Source organism: Monodelphis domestica, chromosome 1 (genome assembly GCF_027887165.1).
Source record: "Monodelphis domestica isolate mMonDom1 chromosome 1, mMonDom1.pri, whole genome shotgun sequence".
NCBI classification, from domain to species: Eukaryota; Metazoa; Chordata; class Mammalia; order Didelphimorphia; family Didelphidae; genus Monodelphis; species Monodelphis domestica.
The window spans coordinates 667507498-667527195 of record NC_077227.1 but is presented as its reverse complement, the minus strand read 5'-3'; the positions used below and the strand labels follow the sequence as shown (position 1 = coordinate 667527195).

At 49.2% G+C, this 19698-nt stretch overlaps 3 protein-coding genes across 3 annotated transcripts; all 3 read right to left on the bottom strand.

The window, feature by feature from the left end:
* Nucleotides 1–2114: 2114 nt before the first annotated feature.
* On the bottom strand, nt 2115–4091 carry LOC130457360 (YTH domain-containing protein 1-like). Its single transcript, XM_056818153.1, has 2 exons — nt 3808–4091; nt 2115–3513 (listed from the first exon to the last, which is right to left on the bottom strand). Exons 1-2 carry the CDS (start codon nt 4089–4091, stop codon nt 2115–2117), a joined length of 1683 nt encoding a protein of 560 aa, XP_056674131.1.
* A 5928-nt stretch (nt 4092–10019) lies between these two features.
* On the bottom strand, nt 10020–11507 carry LOC130457359 (YTH domain-containing protein 1-like; the record flags this gene model as incomplete). The annotated part of the gene is made up of 1 exon (XM_056818149.1): nt 10020–11507. A coding segment is annotated over one exon (1488 nt), but the record flags the coding sequence as incomplete, so codon positions are not given.
* Nucleotides 11508–15097: 3590 nt separating this feature from the next.
* LOC130457357 (YTH domain-containing protein 1-like) lies at nt 15098–19414 on the bottom strand (the record flags this gene model as incomplete). Its single annotated transcript, XM_056818140.1, has 3 exons — nt 15098–15205; nt 18038–19101; nt 19156–19414. Coding segments are annotated over 3 exons (1431 nt in total), but the record flags the coding sequence as incomplete, so codon positions are not given.
* Nucleotides 19415–19698: the final 284 nt, after the last annotated feature.

Sequence of the window (19698 nt, the reverse complement as noted above, 5' to 3'; positions counted from 1 at the left end):
ATCACATCTTCTTTTGGAGGCCCGTTCCTCATTTTCATCTTGTTCCATTTCAGGGTGACACAAAGAGTCATCCTGATCGTATGCCTCTCCTAAGATATAGTCCAAAACATTAAAATCTCCATCTTTCTCATCCCGATTGCTGGCGGCCATCACCCCAGCTGAGGAGATCAATGAATGAAAAAATAAATAAACAAATAAATAAATAAATGAATGAATGAATGAATGAATTAATAAATAAATGAATGAATAAATAGATATAAAAATAAATAAAAGAATGATTGGATCAAAAAAAAAAGAAAAAGAAAAAAACCCTGTGGTTTTTTTGTTTCCTCCTTTTTTTTTTCAATTATTTCTTTCTTTCTTGTTTTGCCTCTTGGTTGAGCTTCCAAAGGTAATGCCCGGTTTGTTCTGGGTAGAGGAGAGGTCACCTCCCTGGATCCGCAGATGAGGACTCCAGTGATCCCAAATGAGGGAGATGCCTGACAGCCGACTATATAGAGGAGCTGGCAGGGAGGCCAGGAGTTCTCACCCTTGTGTCCGGAGTTCACACCTTGGGAATATGTGTGAACTTTTTTCTCCATTTGGGGGCAAGAGGAGAAGGTGTGAACTCATGAGCTTGACTGTATCAGAGGCAGAAAATCCACATCCCTCTCTCAGCCCCCTGTTCTCTCTCTCAATTATACACATCCAGGTTCCCTTTGTAAACCTTAAAATTTCTTAGACTTGTGAATGTTGGAAATTTCACCATTGGAAGGTTTCATGCCTGTAAGGAATTTCCTACTGATAGTGGGAACTCTACTGGAATGTGAATCCCATTGGCAAGGGAGGTTCCCCCTCCTCCCTTCTTAAGATTACTTTAGGACAGAAACCTTTTGCTGAACAATGGAAAGGGCTGCAGCAGAGATCAAAATTTAATTATTCCAATCTCCACCCTACTCAGGGTAACAGGATTTAGGAAGGGCTGTAGCAAAGGATCAAGATTTAATTATTTGAGAATATGACCTTCAACAGACATGTGCAAAGCCACAGACCTCTGGGCGGTCCTGGGTTAAGCTAGAGCCACCATTGGCACAGGGAAGACATGGACAGTGATTGGTAGATGTGAGAACTGAGGGGAGGGAACTTGGATGGTTTCCTTAAAGATAGGGGGGTCTGAGGACTGAGGGGTGGTTGGAGAGGTTTTGCTCTGAGAGGTTGTGCTCTGAGAAGCTTGCTCTGAAGGAAGCTGGAGGTGGAGGCCCCTGAGACTGTGTCTCCATTTTGGTCACGTGAGTGATAGGGACTGATCTCTTTTCTTTGCCTCAGCTATCTAAGGGCTTGGGCCTTTTGGCCCAGCCTAAACAGAGGGGGTATTTAAGCCCTATTCCTTTCTCTCCCCTTTCTCTCTCCCTCTCTCTCTCTCTAATACCTTTCTTCCTCCTGTCTGTAATTAAACTCCATAAAAGGTTGACTGCTGACTTGAGTTTTCATTTAGGAATTACATAGCTGAATTCCTTGGCGACCTTAAATTAATATGTATCAGTCTCTTAAAGAGATTTCCTTGTCACACCTTTGGTTAATAGGCCCCATGGATGGACACGCCGAGCATGATGGACGGGATTGTTCCTTCCTAGGGTTGCTTTTGTTTCCGTCGCCCTGAGCTCATAACTGCCTCTTACACACATCCTGGTCGGTTGTTTACTGGGTCCGAGGGCGTGTCCAGGGCTTGTATCGGGAGAAAATCAGAGGATACGGGGGCTTCCTAGTAGATTGATGTCCGTTGTCGAAGGACCTTGGGGAGGAGCCAGCTCAGGATCAGTTGGAAGAATCCCTTGGAGAGAATAGGGGTACAGTAGGATCCGCCAGCCGTTCCTACATAATTCATCTGTGGGTGGTGAGCTGAGAAGGAGAATGGAGGCTAGAGGAATCTGGATGTGAGACAGATGAGGCGGTCAGAGGAAGAGAGGCAGGAATCAAGACTCAGAGACCACAACTTAAAACACCTGCGGTGTGGCAAGCTCCGTATTTATTTACCTCTCTAGAAAGGGAAAGCAAGTGGAGAAATTAGAAGTATGAGAAACAAGAGCACAGGCGTGGAGCTGCGAACTCCGGGACATCCTCCGTGGGCCAGGTGGTCAGGAGATGAATGGAAGATGTTCGGGGCAGCTGCATCGCGTCAGTCTCCTCTCCCGTCTTCTCCTCTCTCTTCTCTCCTCGTCTCTCCTCCTCTCTCGCCATTCACGCGCCTCCCTGTCTCTCCGGCCATATGGGGAACTATCACATTCTCCGGGTCGATCCCATTCACGGGGTCTCCGTCTCTGAGAGCCAAAGATAGCTCGTGTTTCACGCAGGAAGTCCTCTACGCGCCTATCAGAATCACATGCTGGTTGACCTCTGTGTCTTGCTTCCTGTGGCACAGGTCGACGTCCTGACCGAGAGTCCTGGAAAGGGAGAGCACGCTGCTGGTGGCCAGCGCGGTAGGAAGGCTGTCCCCTTCCTCGACCAGGGGACATGTCCCGCATTGGCCTTGGTGGCCTGCTGTTGTGAAATGCTCTCAGGTCATCCTCGTAGGAGCCCTTCATGAAAACACCTCTGGCAACTCCTGAAAATCTTCTGTCCGCTGCTGGATGGCGTGCGTCCTCCCTACGCGCTGGTCTCTCACGAAACCCAGGGGCGTAGTCCATCCTCGGTCTCTTCCTGCTGTTATGAACCTCGTCATCTTCTGACCGACGACGCCTTCTCGCATCCCGGTCCGCTTCTCGGCGGGGTGGAAGTCCTCTGGAACGCAAGGGTGAAAGCACTCTTACCTGGTGGTGCCTGTCACCCATGACCTGATACAGGTCAACGCCTTCATCGTGGGGAAAGAGGAGACATAGCTCCGTTGCACATTCGAGGTCAACTTCCTGACCGTCACGTCCAATTTTAACTGGCTTATGTCCATTCAAAGCGTTGGTAAGGTGAACACATTTGGTGAAGGGCAATTCGTGCCTGCAAATCCAGGCAATTCTGAAGACCCCTCCAAGGGTCTTAAGATTCATGCCTTCAGGCAAAACCCAATGTATAGGAGGTCCTCCGTGGTGGGATTCTGAACAGAGTCTCGCAAAGCCTTGAAAAGCTCCACTCTCTGTCACGGAAAATATCAAAATGACATTTCTTGCAGATCGGAATGCAGCATTCAGTTTCTTTTCATTTGCTGGCAGGGTCGACCATATACCCCTGGCTTTGGCAAGGGAGATGTTTTCACGGTTGCTGCTCTTTATGAGGAAGAATCTCGCATCCCGCAGAATATATCGAAGCCTCCTCGTGGGGTCTTCCGGAACAGCAGCAACGGAAGATGATGATCTCTTGTGCTTGCTTCGCGGACCTGCAGATGATTCCGATGCACAACTTGGACTTCTGCGAAAAACAATTGAAGCTATGCCTCGGGCTCTCTTCCTTCCTTGCTTTTTCTCCTCTGATCCATCAGTGCTAGAACCAGCGGCGGCTGACCCTTCTGGGAAAGATAGAGTCTCAGAAAAAGAGCCACCGGCTTCGCTTCGAAGATCCCGGGCGCTTCTCTCTTCGGGCTCTTCCTGCTCCCCTCCATCTTCTTCATCTTTTCTCGCAGCATCCCTCTCTTCCTCTTCTCCCACTCCTTCCGCCTCGTTCCTTCTGCCCTTTCCACTCTCTTCTTCGGAACAGTTCCTGCTGCCGATCTCACGGTCATATTCCACACAGCCTGATTCTTCTTTGGAAGGCAGCTGGGACCTGCTGTGCCACCTATCAACATCCTGCCCAAGGCTCTGGGAGCCGTCCGCTGTGGAAGACTCAGACCTGCTTTGCACGCGCCTTTTCCCGACTGCAGTCTGTTCACGTGGACTTCCACATGGCTCTGTGCTCATAGGTGAGCCAGGTGGCTCTGGAGTCAATTCTCGGGACCACTCAGGGGATTCTTGACTCTCGCGTTGGGTAGTTTCCATTCGATCACATCTTCTTTTGGAGGCCCGTTCCTCATTTTCATCTTGTTCCATTTCAGGGTGACACAAAGAGTCATCCTGATCGTATGCCTCTCCTAAGATATAGTCCAAAACATTAAAATCTCCATCTTTCTCATCCCGATTGCTGGCGGCCATCACCCCAGCTGAGGAGATCAATGAATGAAAAAATAAATAAACAAATAAATAAATAAATAAATATATAAATGAATGAATGAATGAATTAATAAATAAATGAATGAATAAATGAATAAATAGATATAAAAATAAATAAAAGAATGATTGGATCAAAAAAAAAGAAAAAGAAAAAAACCCTGTGGTTTTTTTGTTTCCTTCTTTTTTTTTCAATTATTTCTTTCTTTCTTGTTTTGCCTCTTGGTTGAGCTTCCAAAGGTAATGCCCGGTTTGTTCTGGGTAGAGGAGAGGTCACCTCCCTGGATCCGCAGATGAGGACTCCAGTGATCCCAAATGAGGGAGATGCCTGACAGCCGACTATATAGAGGAGCTGGCAGGGAGGCCAGGAGTTCTCACCCTTGTGTCCGGAGTTCACACCTTGGGAATATGTGTGAACTTTTTTCTCCATTTGGGGGCAAGAGGAGAAGGTGTGAACTCATGAGCTTGACTGTATCAGAGGCAGAAAATCCACATCCCTCTCTCAGCCCCCTGTTCTCTCTCTCAATTATACACATCCAGGTTCCCTTTGTAAACCTTAAAATTTCTTAGACTTGTGAATGTTGGAAATTTCACCATTGGAAGGTTTCATGCTTGTAAGGAATTTCCTACTGATAGTGGGAACTCTACTGGAATGTGAATCCCATTGGCAAGGGAGGTTCCCCCTCCTCCCTTCTTAAGATTACTTTAGGACAGAAACCTTTTGCTGAACAATGGAAAGGGCTGCAGCAGAGATCAAAACTTAATTATTCCAATCTCCACCCTACTCAGGGTAACAGGATTTAGGAAGGGCTGTAGCAAAGGATCAAGATTTAATTATTTGAGAATATGACCTTCAACAGACATGTGCAAAGCCACAGACCTCTGGGCGGTCCTGGGTTAAGCTAGAGCCACCATTGGCACAGGGAAGACATGGACAGTGATTGGTAGATGTGAGAACTGAGGGGAGGGAACTTGGATGGTTTCCTTAAAGATAGGGGGGTCTGAGGACTGAGGGGTGGTTGGAGAGGTTTTGCTCTGAGAGGTTGTGCTCTGAGAAGCTTGCTCTGAAGGAAGCTGGAGGTGGAGGCCCCTGAGACTGTGTCTCCATTTTGGTCACGTGAGTGATAGGGACTGATCTCTTTTCTTTGCCTCAGCTATCTAAGGGCTTGGGCCTTTTGGCCCAGCCAAAACAGAGGGGGTATTTAAGCCCTATTCCTTTCTCTCCCCTTTCTCTCTCCCTCTCTCTCTCTCTCTAATACCTTTCTTCCTCCTGTCTGTAATTAAACTCCATAAAAGGTTGACTGCTGACTTGAGTTTTCATTTAGGAATTACATAGCTGAATTCCTTGGCGACCTTAAATTAATATGTATCAGTCTCTTAAAGAGATTTCCTTGTCACACCTTTGGTTAATAGGCCCCATGGATGGACACGCCGAGCATGATGGACGGGATTGTTCCTTCCTAGGGTTGCTTTTGTTTCCGTCGCCCTGAGCTCATAACTGCCTCTTACACACATCCTGGTCGGTTGTTTACTGGGTCCGAGGGCGTGTCCAGGGCTTGTATCGGGAGAAAATCAGAGGATACGGGGGCTTCCTAGTAGATTGATGTCCGTTGTCGAAGGACCTTGGGGAGGAGCCAGCTCAGGATCAGTTGGAAGAATCCCTTGGAGAGAATAGGGGTACAGTAGGATCCGCCAGCCGTTCCTACATAATTCATCTGTGGGTGGTGAGCTGAGAAGGAGAATGGAGGCTAGAGGAATCTGGATGTGAGACAGATGAGGCGGTCAGAGGAAGAGAGGCAGGAATCAAGACTCAGAGACCACAACTTAAAACACCTGCGGTGTGGCAAGCTCCGTATTTATTTACCTCTCTAGAAAGGGAAAGCAAGTGGAGAAATTAGAAGTATGAGAAACAAGAGCACAGGCGTGGAGCTGCGAACTCCGGGACATCCTCCGTGGGCCAGGTGGTCAGGAGATGAATGGAAGATGTTCGGGGCAGCTGCATCGCATCAGTCTCCTCTCCCGTCTTCTCCTCTCTCTTCTCTCCTCGTCTCTCCTCCTCTCTCGCCATTCACGCGCCTCCCTGTCTCTCCGGCCATATGGGGAACTATCACATTCTCCGGGTCGATCCCATTCACGGGGTCTCCGTCTCTGAGAGCCAAAGATAGCTCGTGTTTCACGCAGGAAGTCCTCTACGCGCCTATCAGAATCACATGCTGGTTGACCTCTGTGTCTTGCTTCCTGTGGCACAGGTCGACGTCCTGACCGAGAGTCCTGGAAAGGGAGAGCACGCTGCTGGTGGCCAGCGCGGTAGGAAGGCTGTCCCCTTCCTCGACCAGGGGACATGTCCCGCATTGGCCTTGGTGGCCTGCTGTTGTGAAATGCTCTCAGGTCATCCTCGTAGGAGCCCTTCATGAAAACACCTCTGGCAACTCCTGAAAATCTTCTGTCCGCTGCTGGATGGCGTGCGTCCTCCCTACGCGCTGGTCTCTCACGAAACCCAGGGGCGTAGTCCATCCTCGGTCTCTTCCTGCTGTTATGAACCTCGTCATCTTCTGACCGACGACGCCTTCTCGCATCCCGGTCCGCTTCTCGGCGGGGTGGAAGTCCTCTGGAACGCAAGGGTGAAAGCACTCTTACCTGGTGGTGCCTGTCACCCATGACCTGATACAGGTCAACGCCTTCATCGGGGGGAAAGAGGAGACATAGCTCCGTTGCACATTCGAGGTCAACTTCCTGACCGTCACGTCCAATTTTAACTGGCTTATGTCCATTCAAAGCGTTGGTAAGGTGAACACATTTGGTGAAGGGCAATTCGTGCCTGCAAATCCAGGCAATTCTGAAGACCCCTCCAAGGGTCTTAAGATTCATGCCTTCAGGCAAAACCCAATGTATAGGAGGTCCTCCGTGGTGGGATTCTGAACAGAGTCTCGCAAAGCCTTGAAAAGCTCCACTCTCTGTCACGGAAAATATCAAAATGACATTTCTTGCAGATCGGAATGCAGCATTCAGTTTCTTTTCATTTGCTGGCAGGGTCGACCATATACCCCTGGCTTTGGCAAGGGAGATGTTTTCACGGTTGCTGCTCTTTATGAGGAAGAATCTCGCATCCCGCAGAATATATCGAAGCCTCCTCGTGGGGTCTTCCGGAACAGCAGCAACGGAAGATGATGATCTCTTGTGCTTGCCTCGCGGACCTGCAGATGATTCCGATGCACAACTTGGACTTCTGCGAAAAACAATTGAAGCTATGCCTCGGGCTCTCTTCCTTCCTTGCTTTTTCTCCTCTGATCCATCAGTGCTAGAACCAGCGGCGGCTGACCCTTCTGGGAAAGATAGAGTCTCAGAAAAAGAGCCACCGGCTTCGCTTCGAAGATCCCGGGCGCTTCTCTCTTCGGGCTCTTCCTGCTCCCCTCCATCTTCTTCATCTTTTCTCGCAGCATCCCTCTCTTCCTCTTCTCCCACTCCTTCCGCCTCGTTCCTTCTGCCCTTTCCACTCTCTTCTTCGGAACAGTTCCTGCTGCCGATCTCACGGTCATATTCCACACAGCCTGATTCTTCTTTGGAAGGCAGCTGGGACCTGCTGTGCCACCTATCAACATCCTGCCCAAGGCTCTGGGAGCCGTCCGCTGTGGAAGACTCAGACCTGCTTTGCACGCGCCTTTTCCCGACTGCAGTCTGTTCACGTGGACTTCCACATGGCTCTGTGCTCATAGGTGAGCCAGGTGGCTCTGGAGTCAATTCTCGGGACCACTCAGGGGATTCTTGACTCTCGCGTTGGGTAGTTTCCATTCGATCACATCTTCTTTTGGAGGCCCGTTCCTCATTTTCATCTTGTTCCATTTCAGGGTGACACAAAGAGTCATCCTGATCGTATGCCTCTCCTAAGATATAGTCCAAAACATTAAAATCTCCATCTTTCTCATCCCGATTGCTGGCGGCCATCACCCCAGCTGAGGAGATCAATGAATGAAAAAATAAATAAATAAATAAATAAATGAATTAATTAATTAATTAATTAATTAATAAATAAATGAATGAATAAATGAATGAATAGATATAAAAATAAATAAAAGAATGATTGGATCAAAAAAAAAGAAAAAGAAAAAAACCCTGTGGTTTTTTTGTTTCCTCCTTTTTTTTTTCAATTATTTCTTTCTTTCTTGTTTTGCCTCTTGGTTGAGCTTCCAAAGGTAATGCCCGGTTTGTTCTGGGTAGAGGAGAGGTCACCTCCCTGGATCCGCAGATGAGGACTCCAGTGATCCCAAATGAGGGAGATGCCTGACAGCCGACTATATAGAGGAGCTGGCAGGGAGGCCAGGAGTTCTCACCCTTGTGTCCGGAGTTCACACCTTGGGAATATGTGTGAACTTTTTTCTCCATTTGGGGGCAAGAGGAGAAGGTGTGAACTCATGAGCTTGACTGTATCAGAGGCAGAAAATCCACATCCCTCTCTCAGCCCCCTGTTCTCTCTCTCAATTATACACATCCAGGTTCCCTTTGTAAACCTTAAAATTTCTTAGACTTGTGAATGTTGGAAATTTCACCATTGGAAGGTTTCATGCTTGTAAGGAATTTCCTACTGATAGTGGGAACTCTACTGGAATGTGAATCCCATTGGCAAGGGAGGTTCCCCCTCCTCCCTTCTTAAGATTACTTTAGGACAGAAACCTTTTGCTGAACAATGGAAAGGGCTGCAGCAGAGATAAAAATTTAATTATTCCAATCTCCACCCTACTCAGGGTAACAGGATTTAGGAAGGGCTGTAGCAAAGGATCAAGATTTAATTATTTGAGAATATGACCTTCAACAGACATGTGCAAAGCCACAGACCTCTGGGCGGTCCTGGGTTAAGCTAGAGCCACCATTGGCACAGGGAAGACATGGACAGTGATTGGTAGATGTGAGAACTGAGGGGAGGGAACTTGGATGGTTTCCTTAAAGATAGGGGGGTCTGAGGACTGAGGGGTGGTTGGAGAGGTTTTGCTCTGAGAGGTTGTGCTCTGAGAAGCTTGCTCTGAAGGAAGCTGGAGGTGGAGGCCCCTGAGACTGTGTCTCCATTTTGGTCACGTGAGTGATAGGGACTGATCTCTTTTCTTTGCCTCAGCTATCTAAGGGCTTGGGCCTTTTGGCCCAGCCAAAACAGAGGGGGTATTTAAGCCCTATTCCTTTCTCTCCCCTTTCTCTCTCCCTCTCTCTCTCTCTAATACCTTTCTTCCTCCTGTCTGTAATTAAACTCCATAAAAGGTTGACTGCTGACTTGAGTTTTCATTTAGGAATTACATAGCTGAATTCCTTGGCGACCTTAAATTAATATGTATCAGTCTCTTAAAGAGATTTCCTTGTCACACCTTTGGTTAATAGGCCCCATGGATGGACACGCCGAGCATGATGGACGGGATTGTTCCTTCCTAGGGTTGCTTTTGTTTCCGTCGCCCTGAGCTCATAACTGCCTCTTACACACATCCTGGTCGGTTGTTTACTGGGTCCGAGGGCGTGTCCAGGGCTTGTATCGGGAGAAAATCAGAGGATACGGGGGCTTCCTAGTAGATTGATGTCCGTTGTCGAAGGACCTTGGGGAGGAGCCAGCTCAGGATCAGTTGGAAGAATCCCTTGGAGAGAATAGGGGTACAGTAGGATCCGCCAGCCGTTCCTACATAATTCATCTGTGGGTGGTGAGCTGAGAAGGAGAATGGAGGCTAGAGGAATCTGGATGTGAGACAGATGAGGCGGTCAGAGGAAGAGAGGCAGGAATCAAGACTCAGAGACCACAACTTAAAACACCTGCGGTGTGGCAAGCTCCGTATTTATTTACCTCTCTAGAAAGGGAAAGCAAGTGGAGAAATTAGAAGTATGAGAAACAAGAGCACAGGCGTGGAGCTGCGAACTCCGGGACATCCTCCGTGGGCCAGGTGGTCAGGAGATGAATGGAAGATGTTCGGGGCAGCTGCATCGCGTCAGTCTCCTCTCCCGTCTTCTCCTCTCTCTTCTCTCCTCGTCTCTCCTCCTCTCTCGCCATTCACGCGCCTCCCTGTCTCTCCGGCCATATGGGGAACTATCACATTCTCCGGGTCGATCCCATTCACGGGGTCTCCGTCTCTGAGAGCCAAAGATAGCTCGTGTTTCACGCAGGAAGTCCTCTACGCGCCTATCAGAATCACATGCTGGTTGACCTCTGTGTCTTGCTTCCTGTGGCACAGGTCGACGTCCTGACCGAGAGTCCTGGAAAGGGAGAGCACGCTGCTGGTGGCCAGCGCGGTAGGAAGGCTGTCCCCTTCCTCGACCAGGGGACATGTCCCGCATTGGCCTTGGTGGCCTGCTGTTGTGAAATGCTCTCAGGTCATCCTCGTAGGAGCCCTTCATGAAAACACCTCTGGCAACTCCTGAAAATCTTCTGTCCGCTGCTGGATGGCGTGCGTCCTCCCTACGCGCTGGTCTCTCACGAAACCCAGGGGCGTAGTCCATCCTCGGTCTCTTCCTGCTGTTATGAACCTCGTCATCTTCTGACCGACGACGCCTTCTCGCATCCCGGTCCGCTTCTCGGCGGGGTGGAAGTCCTCTGGAACGCAAGGGTGAAAGCACTCTTACCTGGTGGTGCCTGTCACCCATGACCTGATACAGGTCAACGCCTTCATCGGGGGGAAAGAGGAGACATAGCTCCGTTGCACATTCGAGGTCAACTTCCTGACCGTCACGTCCAATTTTAACTGGCTTATGTCCATTCAAAGCGTTGGTAAGGTGAACACATTTGGTGAAGGGCAATTCGTGCCTGCAAATCCAGGCAATTCTGAAGACCCCTCCAAGGGTCTTAAGATTCATGCCTTCAGGCAAAACCCAATGTATAGGAGGTCCTCCGTGGTGGGATTCTGAACAGAGTCTCGCAAAGCCTTGAAAAGCTCCACTCTCTGTCACGGAAAATATCAAAATGACATTTCTTGCAGATCGGAATGCAGCATTCAGTTTCTTTTCATTTGCTGGCAGGGTCGACCATATACCCCTGGCTTTGGCAAGGGAGATGTTTTCACGGTTGCTGCTCTTTATGAGGAAGAATCTCGCATCCCGCAGAATATATCGAAGCCTCCTCGTGGGGTCTTCCGGAACAGCAGCAACGGAAGATGATGATCTCTTGTGCTTGCTTCGCGGACCTGCAGATGATTCCGATGCACAACTTGGACTTCTGCGAAAAACAATTGAAGCTATGCCTCGGGCTCTCTTCCTTCCTTGCTTTTTCTCCTCTGATCCATCAGTGCTAGAACCAGCGGCGGCTGACCCTTCTGGGAAAGATAGAGTCTCAGAAAAAGAGCCACCGGCTTCGCTTCGAAGATCCCGGGCGCTTCTCTCTTCGGGCTCTTCCTGCTCCCCTCCATCTTCTTCATCTTTTCTCGCAGCATCCCTCTCTTCCTCTTCTCCCACTCCTTCCGCCTCGTTCCTTCTGCCCTTTCCACTCTCTTCTTCGGAACAGTTCCTGCTGCCGATCTCACGGTCATATTCCACACAGCCTGATTCTTCTTTGGAAGGCAGCTGGGACCTGCTGTGCCACCTATCAACATCCTGCCCAAGGCTCTGGGAGCCGTCCGCTGTGGAAGACTCAGACCTGCTTTGCACGCGCCTTTTCCCGACTGCAGTCTGTTCACGTGGACTTCCACATGGCTCTGTGCTCATAGGTGAGCCAGGTGGCTCTGGAGTCAATTCTCGGGACCACTCAGGGGATTCTTGACTCTCGCGTTGGGTAGTTTCCATTCGATCACATCTTCTTTTGGAGGCCCGTTCCTCATTTTCATCTTGTTCCATTTCAGGGTGACACAAAGAGTCATCCTGATCGTATGCCTCTCCTAAGATATAGTCCAAAACATTAAAATCTCCATCTTTCTCATCCCGATTGCTGGCGGCCATCACCCCAGCTGAGGAGATCAATGAATGAAAAAATAAATAAACAAATAAATAAATAAATAAATATATAAATGAATGAATGAATGAATTAATAAATAAATGAATGAATAAATGAATAAATAGATATAAAAATAAATAAAAGAATGATTGGATCAAAAAAAAAGAAAAAGAAAAAAACCCTGTGGTTTTTTTGTTTCCTTCTTTTTTTTTCAATTATTTCTTTCTTTCTTGTTTTGCCTCTTGGTTGAGCTTCCAAAGGTAATGCCCGGTTTGTTCTGGGTAGAGGAGAGGTCACCTCCCTGGATCCGCAGATGAGGACTCCAGTGATCCCAAATGAGGGAGATGCCTGACAGCCGACTATATAGAGGAGCTGGCAGGGAGGCCAGGAGTTCTCACCCTTGTGTCCGGAGTTCACACCTTGGGAATATGTGTGAACTTTTTTCTCCATTTGGGGGCAAGAGGAGAAGGTGTGAACTCATGAGCTTGACTGTATCAGAGGCAGAAAATCCACATCCCTCTCTCAGCCCCCTGTTCTCTCTCTCAATTATACACATCCAGGTTCCCTTTGTAAACCTTAAAATTTCTTAGACTTGTGAATGTTGGAAATTTCACCATTGGAAGGTTTCATGCTTGTAAGGAATTTCCTACTGATAGTGGGAACTCTACTGGAATGTGAATCCCATTGGCAAGGGAGGTTCCCCCTCCTCCCTTCTTAAGATTACTTTAGGACAGAAACCTTTTGCTGAACAATGGAAAGGGCTGCAGCAGAGATCAAAACTTAATTATTCCAATCTCCACCCTACTCAGGGTAACAGGATTTAGGAAGGGCTGTAGCAAAGGATCAAGATTTAATTATTTGAGAATATGACCTTCAACAGACATGTGCAAAGCCACAGACCTCTGGGCGGTCCTGGGTTAAGCTAGAGCCACCATTGGCACAGGGAAGACATGGACAGTGATTGGTAGATGTGAGAACTGAGGGGAGGGAACTTGGATGGTTTCCTTAAAGATAGGGGGGTCTGAGGACTGAGGGGTGGTTGGAGAGGTTTTGCTCTGAGAGGTTGTGCTCTGAGAAGCTTGCTCTGAAGGAAGCTGGAGGTGGAGGCCCCTGAGACTGTGTCTCCATTTTGGTCACGTGAGTGATAGGGACTGATCTCTTTTCTTTGCCTCAGCTATCTAAGGGCTTGGGCCTTTTGGCCCAGCCAAAACAGAGGGGGTATTTAAGCCCTATTCCTTTCTCTCCCCTTTCTCTCTCCCTCTCTCTCTCTCTCTAATACCTTTCTTCCTCCTGTCTGTAATTAAACTCCATAAAAGGTTGACTGCTGACTTGAGTTTTCATTTAGGAATTACATAGCTGAATTCCTTGGCGACCTTAAATTAATATGTATCAGTCTCTTAAAGAGATTTCCTTGTCACACCTTTGGTTAATAGGCCCCATGGATGGACACGCCGAGCATGATGGACGGGATTGTTCCTTCCTAGGGTTGCTTTTGTTTCCGTCGCCCTGAGCTCATAACTGCCTCTTACACACATCCTGGTCGGTTGTTTACTGGGTCCGAGGGCGTGTCCAGGGCTTGTATCGGGAGAAAATCAGAGGATACGGGGGCTTCCTAGTAGATTGATGTCCGTTGTCGAAGGACCTTGGGGAGGAGCCAGCTCAGGATCAGTTGGAAGAATCCCTTGGAGAGAATAGGGGTACAGTAGGATCCGCCAGCCGTTCCTACATAATTCATCTGTGGGTGGTGAGCTGAGAAGGAGAATGGAGGCTAGAGGAATCTGGATGTGAGACAGATGAGGCGGTCAGAGGAAGAGAGGCAGGAATCAAGACTCAGAGACCACAACTTAAAACACCTGCGGTGTGGCAAGCTCCGTATTTATTTACCTCTCTAGAAAGGGAAAGCAAGTGGAGAAATTAGAAGTATGAGAAACAAGAGCACAGGCGTGGAGCTGCGAACTCCGGGACATCCTCCGTGGGCCAGGTGGTCAGGAGATGAATGGAAGATGTTCGGGGCAGCTGCATCGCGTCAGTCTCCTCTCCCGTCTTCTCCTCTCTCTTCTCTCCTCGTCTCTCCTCCTCTCTCGCCATTCACGCGCCTCCCTGTCTCTCCGGCCATATGGGGAACTATCACATTCTCCGGGTCGATCCCATTCACGGGGTCTCCGTCTCTGAGAGCCAAAGATAGCTCGTGTTTCACGCAGGAAGTCCTCTACGCGCCTATCAGAATCACATGCTGGTTGACCTCTGTGTCTTGCTTCCTGTGGCACAGGTCGACGTCCTGACCGAGAGTCCTGGAAAGGGAGAGCACGCTGCTGGTGGCCAGCGCGGTAGGAAGGCTGTCCCCTTCCTCGACCAGGGGACATGTCCCGCATTGGCCTTGGTGGCCTGCTGTTGTGAAATGCTCTCAGGTCATCCTCGTAGGAGCCCTTCATGAAAACACCTCTGGCAACTCCTGAAAATCTTCTGTCCGCTGCTGGATGGCGTGCGTCCTCCCTACGCGCTGGTCTCTCACGAAACCCAGGGGCGTAGTCCATCCTCGGTCTCTTCCTGCTGTTATGAACCTCGTCATCTTCTGACCGACGACGCCTTCTCGCATCCCGGTCCGCTTCTCGGCGGGGTGGAAGTCCTCTGGAACGCAAGGGTGAAAGCACTCTTACCTGGTGGTGCCTGTCACCCATGACCTGATACAGGTCAACGCCTTCATCGTGGGGAAAGAGGAGACATAGCTCCGTTGCACATTCGAGGTCAACTTCCTGACCGTCACGTCCAATTTTAACTGGCTTATGTCCATTCAAAGCGTTGGTAAGGTGAACACATTTGGTGAAGGGCAATTCGTGCCTGCAAATCCAGGCAATTCTGAAGACCCCTCCAAGGGTCTTAAGATTCATGCCTTCAGGCAAAACCCAATGTATAGGAGGTCCTCCGTGGTGGGATTCTGAACAGAGTCTCGCAAAGCCTTGAAAAGCTCCACTCTCTGTCACGGAAAATATCAAAATGACATTTCTTGCAGATCGGAATGCAGCATTCAGTTTCTTTTCATTTGCTGGCAGGGTCGACCATATACCCCTGGCTTTGGCAAGGGAGATGTTTTCACGGTTGCTGCTCTTTATGAGGAAGAATCTCGCATCCCGCAGAATATATCGAAGCCTCCTCGTGGGGTCTTCCGGAACAGCAGCAACGGAAGATGATGATCTCTTGTGCTTGCCTCGCAGACCTGCAGATGATTCCGATGCACAACTTGGACTTCTGCGAAAAACAATTGAAGCTATGCCTCGGGCTCTCTTCCTTCCTTGCTTTTTCTCCTCTGATCCATCAGTGCTAGAACCAGCGGCGGCTGACCCTTCTGGGAAAGATAGAGTCTCAGAAAAAGAGCCACCGGCTTCGCTTCGAAGATCCCGGGCGCTTCTCTCTTCGGGCTCTTCCTGCTCCCCTCCATCTTCTTCATCTTTTCTCGCAGCATCCCTCTCTTCCTCTTCTCCCACTCCTTCCGCCTCGTTCCTTCTGCCCTTTCCACTCTCTTCTTCGGAACAGTTCCTGCTGCCGATCTCACGGTCATATTCCACACAGCCTGATTCTTCTTTGGAAGGCAGCTGGGACCTGCTGTGCCACCTATCAACATCCTGCCCAAGGCTCTGGGAGCCGTCCGCTGTGGAAGACTCAGACCTGCTTTGCACGCGCCTTTTCCCGACTGCAGTCTGTTCACGTGGACTTCCACATGGCTCTGTGCTCATAGGTGAGCCAGGTGGCTCTGGAGTCAATTCTCGGGACCACTCAGGGGATTCTTGACTCTCGCGTTGGGTAGTTTCCATTCGATCACATCTTCTTTTGGAGGCCCGTTCCTCATTTTCATCTTGTTCCATTTCAGGGTGACACAAAGAGTCATCCTGATCGTATGCCTCTCCTAAGATATAGTCCAAAACATTAAAATCTCCATCTTTCTCATCCCGATTGCTGGCGGCCATCACCCCAGCTGAGGAGATCAATGAATGAAAAAATAAATAAATAAATAAATAAATGAATTAATTAATTAATTAATTAATTAATAAATAAATGAATGAATAAATGAATGAATAGATATAAAAATAAATAAAAGAATGATTGGATCAAAAAAAAAGAAAAAGAAAAAAACCCTGTGGTTTTTTTGTTTCCTCCTTTTTTTTTTCAATTATTTCTTTCTTTCTTGTTTTGCCTCTTGGTTGAGCTTCCAAAGGTAATGCCCGGTTTGTTCTGGGTAGAGGAGAGGTCACCTCCCTGGATCCGCAGATGAGGACTCCAGTGATCCCAAATGAGGGAGATGCCTGACAGCCGACTATATAGAGGAGCTGGCAGGGAGGCCAGGAGTTCTCACCCTTGTGTCCGGAGTTCACACCTTGGGAATATGTGTGAACTTTTTTCTCCATTTGGGGGCAAGAGGAGAAGGTGTGAACTCATGAGCTTGACTGTATCAGAGGCAGAAAATCCACATCCCTCTCTCAGCCCCCTGTTCTCTCTCTCAATTATACACATCCAGGTTCCCTTTGTAAACCTTAAAATTTCTTAGACTTGTGAATGTTGGAAATTTCACCATTGGAAGGTTTCATGCTTGTAAGGAATTTCCTACTGATAGTGGGAACTCTACTGGAATGTGAATCCCATTGGCAAGGGAGGTTCCCCCTCCTCCCTTCTTAAGATTACTTTAGGACAGAAACCTTTTGCTGAACAATGGAAAGGGCTGCAGCAGAGATAAAAATTTAATTATTCCAATCTCCACCCTACTCAGGGTAACAGGATTTAGGAAGGGCTGTAGCAAAGGATCAAGATTTAATTATTTGAGAATATGACCTTCAACAGACATGTGCAAAGCCACAGACCTCTGGGCGGTCCTGGGTTAAGCTAGAGCCACCATTGGCACAGGGAAGACATGGACAGTGATTGGTAGATGTGAGAACTGAGGGGAGGGAACTTGGATGGTTTCCTTAAAGATAGGGGGGTCTGAGGACTGAGGGGTGGTTGGAGAGGTTTTGCTCTGAGAGGTTGTGCTCTGAGAAGCTTGCTCTGAAGGAAGCTGGAGGTGGAGGCCCCTGAGACTGTGTCTCCATTTTGGTCACGTGAGTGATAGGGACTGATCTCTTTTCTTTGCCTCAGCTATCTAAGGGCTTGGGCCTTTTGGCCCAGCCAAAACAGAGGGGGTATTTAAGCCCTATTCCTTTCTCTCCCCTTTCTCTCTCCCTCTCTCTCTCTCTCTAATACCTTTCTTCCTCCTGTCTGTAATTAAACTCCATAAAAGGTTGACTGCTGACTTGAGTTTTCATTTAGGAATTACATAGCTGAATTCCTTGGCGACCTTAAATTAATATGTATCAGTCTCTTAAAGAGATTTCCTTGTCACACCTTTGGTTAATAGGCCCCATGGATGGACACGCCGAGCATGATGGACGGGATTGTTCCTTCCTAGGGTTGCTTTTGTTTCCGTCGCCCTGAGCTCATAACTGCCTCTTACACACATCCTGGTCGGTTGTTTACTGGGTCCGAGGGCGTGTCCAGGGCTTGTATCGGGAGAAAATCAGAGGATACGGGGGCTTCCTAGTAGATTGATGTCCGTTGTCGAAGGACCTTGGGGAGGAGCCAGCTCAGGATCAGTTGGAAGAATCCCTTGGAGAGAATAGGGGTACAGTAGGATCCGCCAGCCGTTCCTACATAATTCATCTGTGGGTGGTGAGCTGAGAAGGAGAATGGAGGCTAGAGGAATCTGGATGTGAGACAGATGAGGCGGTCAGAGGAAGAGAGGCAGGAATCAAGACTCAGAGACCACAACTTAAAACACCTGCGGTGTGGCAAGCTCCGTATTTATTTACCTCTCTAGAAAGGGAAAGCAAGTGGAGAAATTAGAAGTATGAGAAACAAGAGCACAGGCGTGGAGCTGCGAACTCCGGGACATCCTCCGTGGGCCAGGTGGTCAGGAGATGAATGGAAGATGTTCGGGGCAGCTGCATCGCGTCAGTCTCCTCTCCCGTCTTCTCCTCTCTCTTCTCTCCTCGTCTCTCCTCCTCTCTCGCCATTCACGCGCCTCCCTGTCTCTCCGGCCATATGGGGAACTATCACATTCTCCGGGTCGATCCCATTCACGGGGTCTCCGTCTCTGAGAGCCAAAGATAGCTCGTGTTTCACGCAGGAAGTCCTCTACGCGCCTATCAGAATCACATGCTGGTTGACCTCTGTGTCTTGCTTCCTGTGGCACAGGTCGACGTCCTGACCGAGAGTCCTGGAAAGGGAGAGCACGCTGCTGGTGGCCAGCGCGGTAGGAAGGCTGTCCCCTTCCTCGACCAGGGGACATGTCCCGCATTGGCCTTGGTGGCCTGCTGTTGTGAAATGCTCTCAGGTCATCCTCGTAGGAGCCCTTCATGAAAACACCTCTGGCAACTCCTGAAAATCTTCTGTCCGCTGCTGGATGGCGTGCGTCCTCCCTACGCGCTGGTCTCTCACGAAACCCAGGGGCGTAGTCCATCCTCGGTCTCTTCCTGCTGTTATGAACCTCGTCATCTTCTGACCGACGACGCCTTCTCGCATCCCGGTCCGCTTCTCGGCGGGGTGGAAGTCCTCTGGAACGCAAGGGTGAAAGCACTCTTACCTGGTGGTGCCTGTCACCCATGACCTGATACAGGTCAACGCCTTCATCGGGGGGAAAGAGGAGACATAGCTCCGTTGCACATTCGAGGTCAACTTCCTGACCGTCACGTCCAATTTTAACTGGCTTATGTCCATTCAAAGCGTTGGTAAGGTGAACACATTTGGTGAAGGGCAATTCGTGCCTGCAAATCCAGGCAATTCTGAAGACCCCTCCAAGGGTCTTAAGATTCATGCCTTCAGGCAAAACCCAATGTATAGGAGGTCCTCCGTGGTGGGATTCTGAACAGAGTCTCGCAAAGCCTTGAAAAGCTCCACTCTCTGTCACGGAAAATATCAAAATGACATTTCTTGCAGATCGGAATGCAGCATTCAGTTTCTTTTCATTTGCTGGCAGGGTCGACCATATACCCCTGGCTTTGGCAAGGGAGATGTTTTCACGGTTGCTGCTCTTTATGAGGAAGAATCTCGCATCCCGCAGAATATATCGAAGCCTCCTCGTGGGGTCTTCCGGAACAGCAGCAATGGAAGATGATGATCTCTTGTGCTTGCCTCGCGGACCTGCAGATGATTCCGATGCACAACTTGGACTTCTGCGAAAAACAATTGAAGCTATGCCTCGGGCTCTCTTCCTTCCTTGCTTTTTCTCCTCTGATCCATCAGTGCTAGAACCAGCGGTGGCTGACCCTTCTGGGAAAGATAGAGTCTCAGAAAAAGAGCCACCGGCTTCGCTTCGAAGATCCCGGGCGCTTCTCTCTTCGGGCTCTTCCTGCTCCCCTCCATCTTCTTCATCTTTTCTCGCAGCATCCCTCTCTTCCTCTTCTCCCACTCCTTCCGCCTCGTTCCTTCTGCCCTTTCCACTCTCTTCTTCGGAACAGTTCCTGCTGCCGATCTCACGGTCATATTCCACACAGCCTGATTCTTCTTTGGAAGGCAGCTGGGACCTGCTGTGCCACCTATCAACATCCTGCCCAAGGCTCTGGGAGCCGTCCGCTGTGGAAGACTCAGACCTGCTTTGCACGCGCCTTTTCCCGACTGCAGTCTGTTCACGTGGACTTCCACATGGCTCTGTGCTCATAGGTGAGCCAGGTGGCTCTGGAGTCA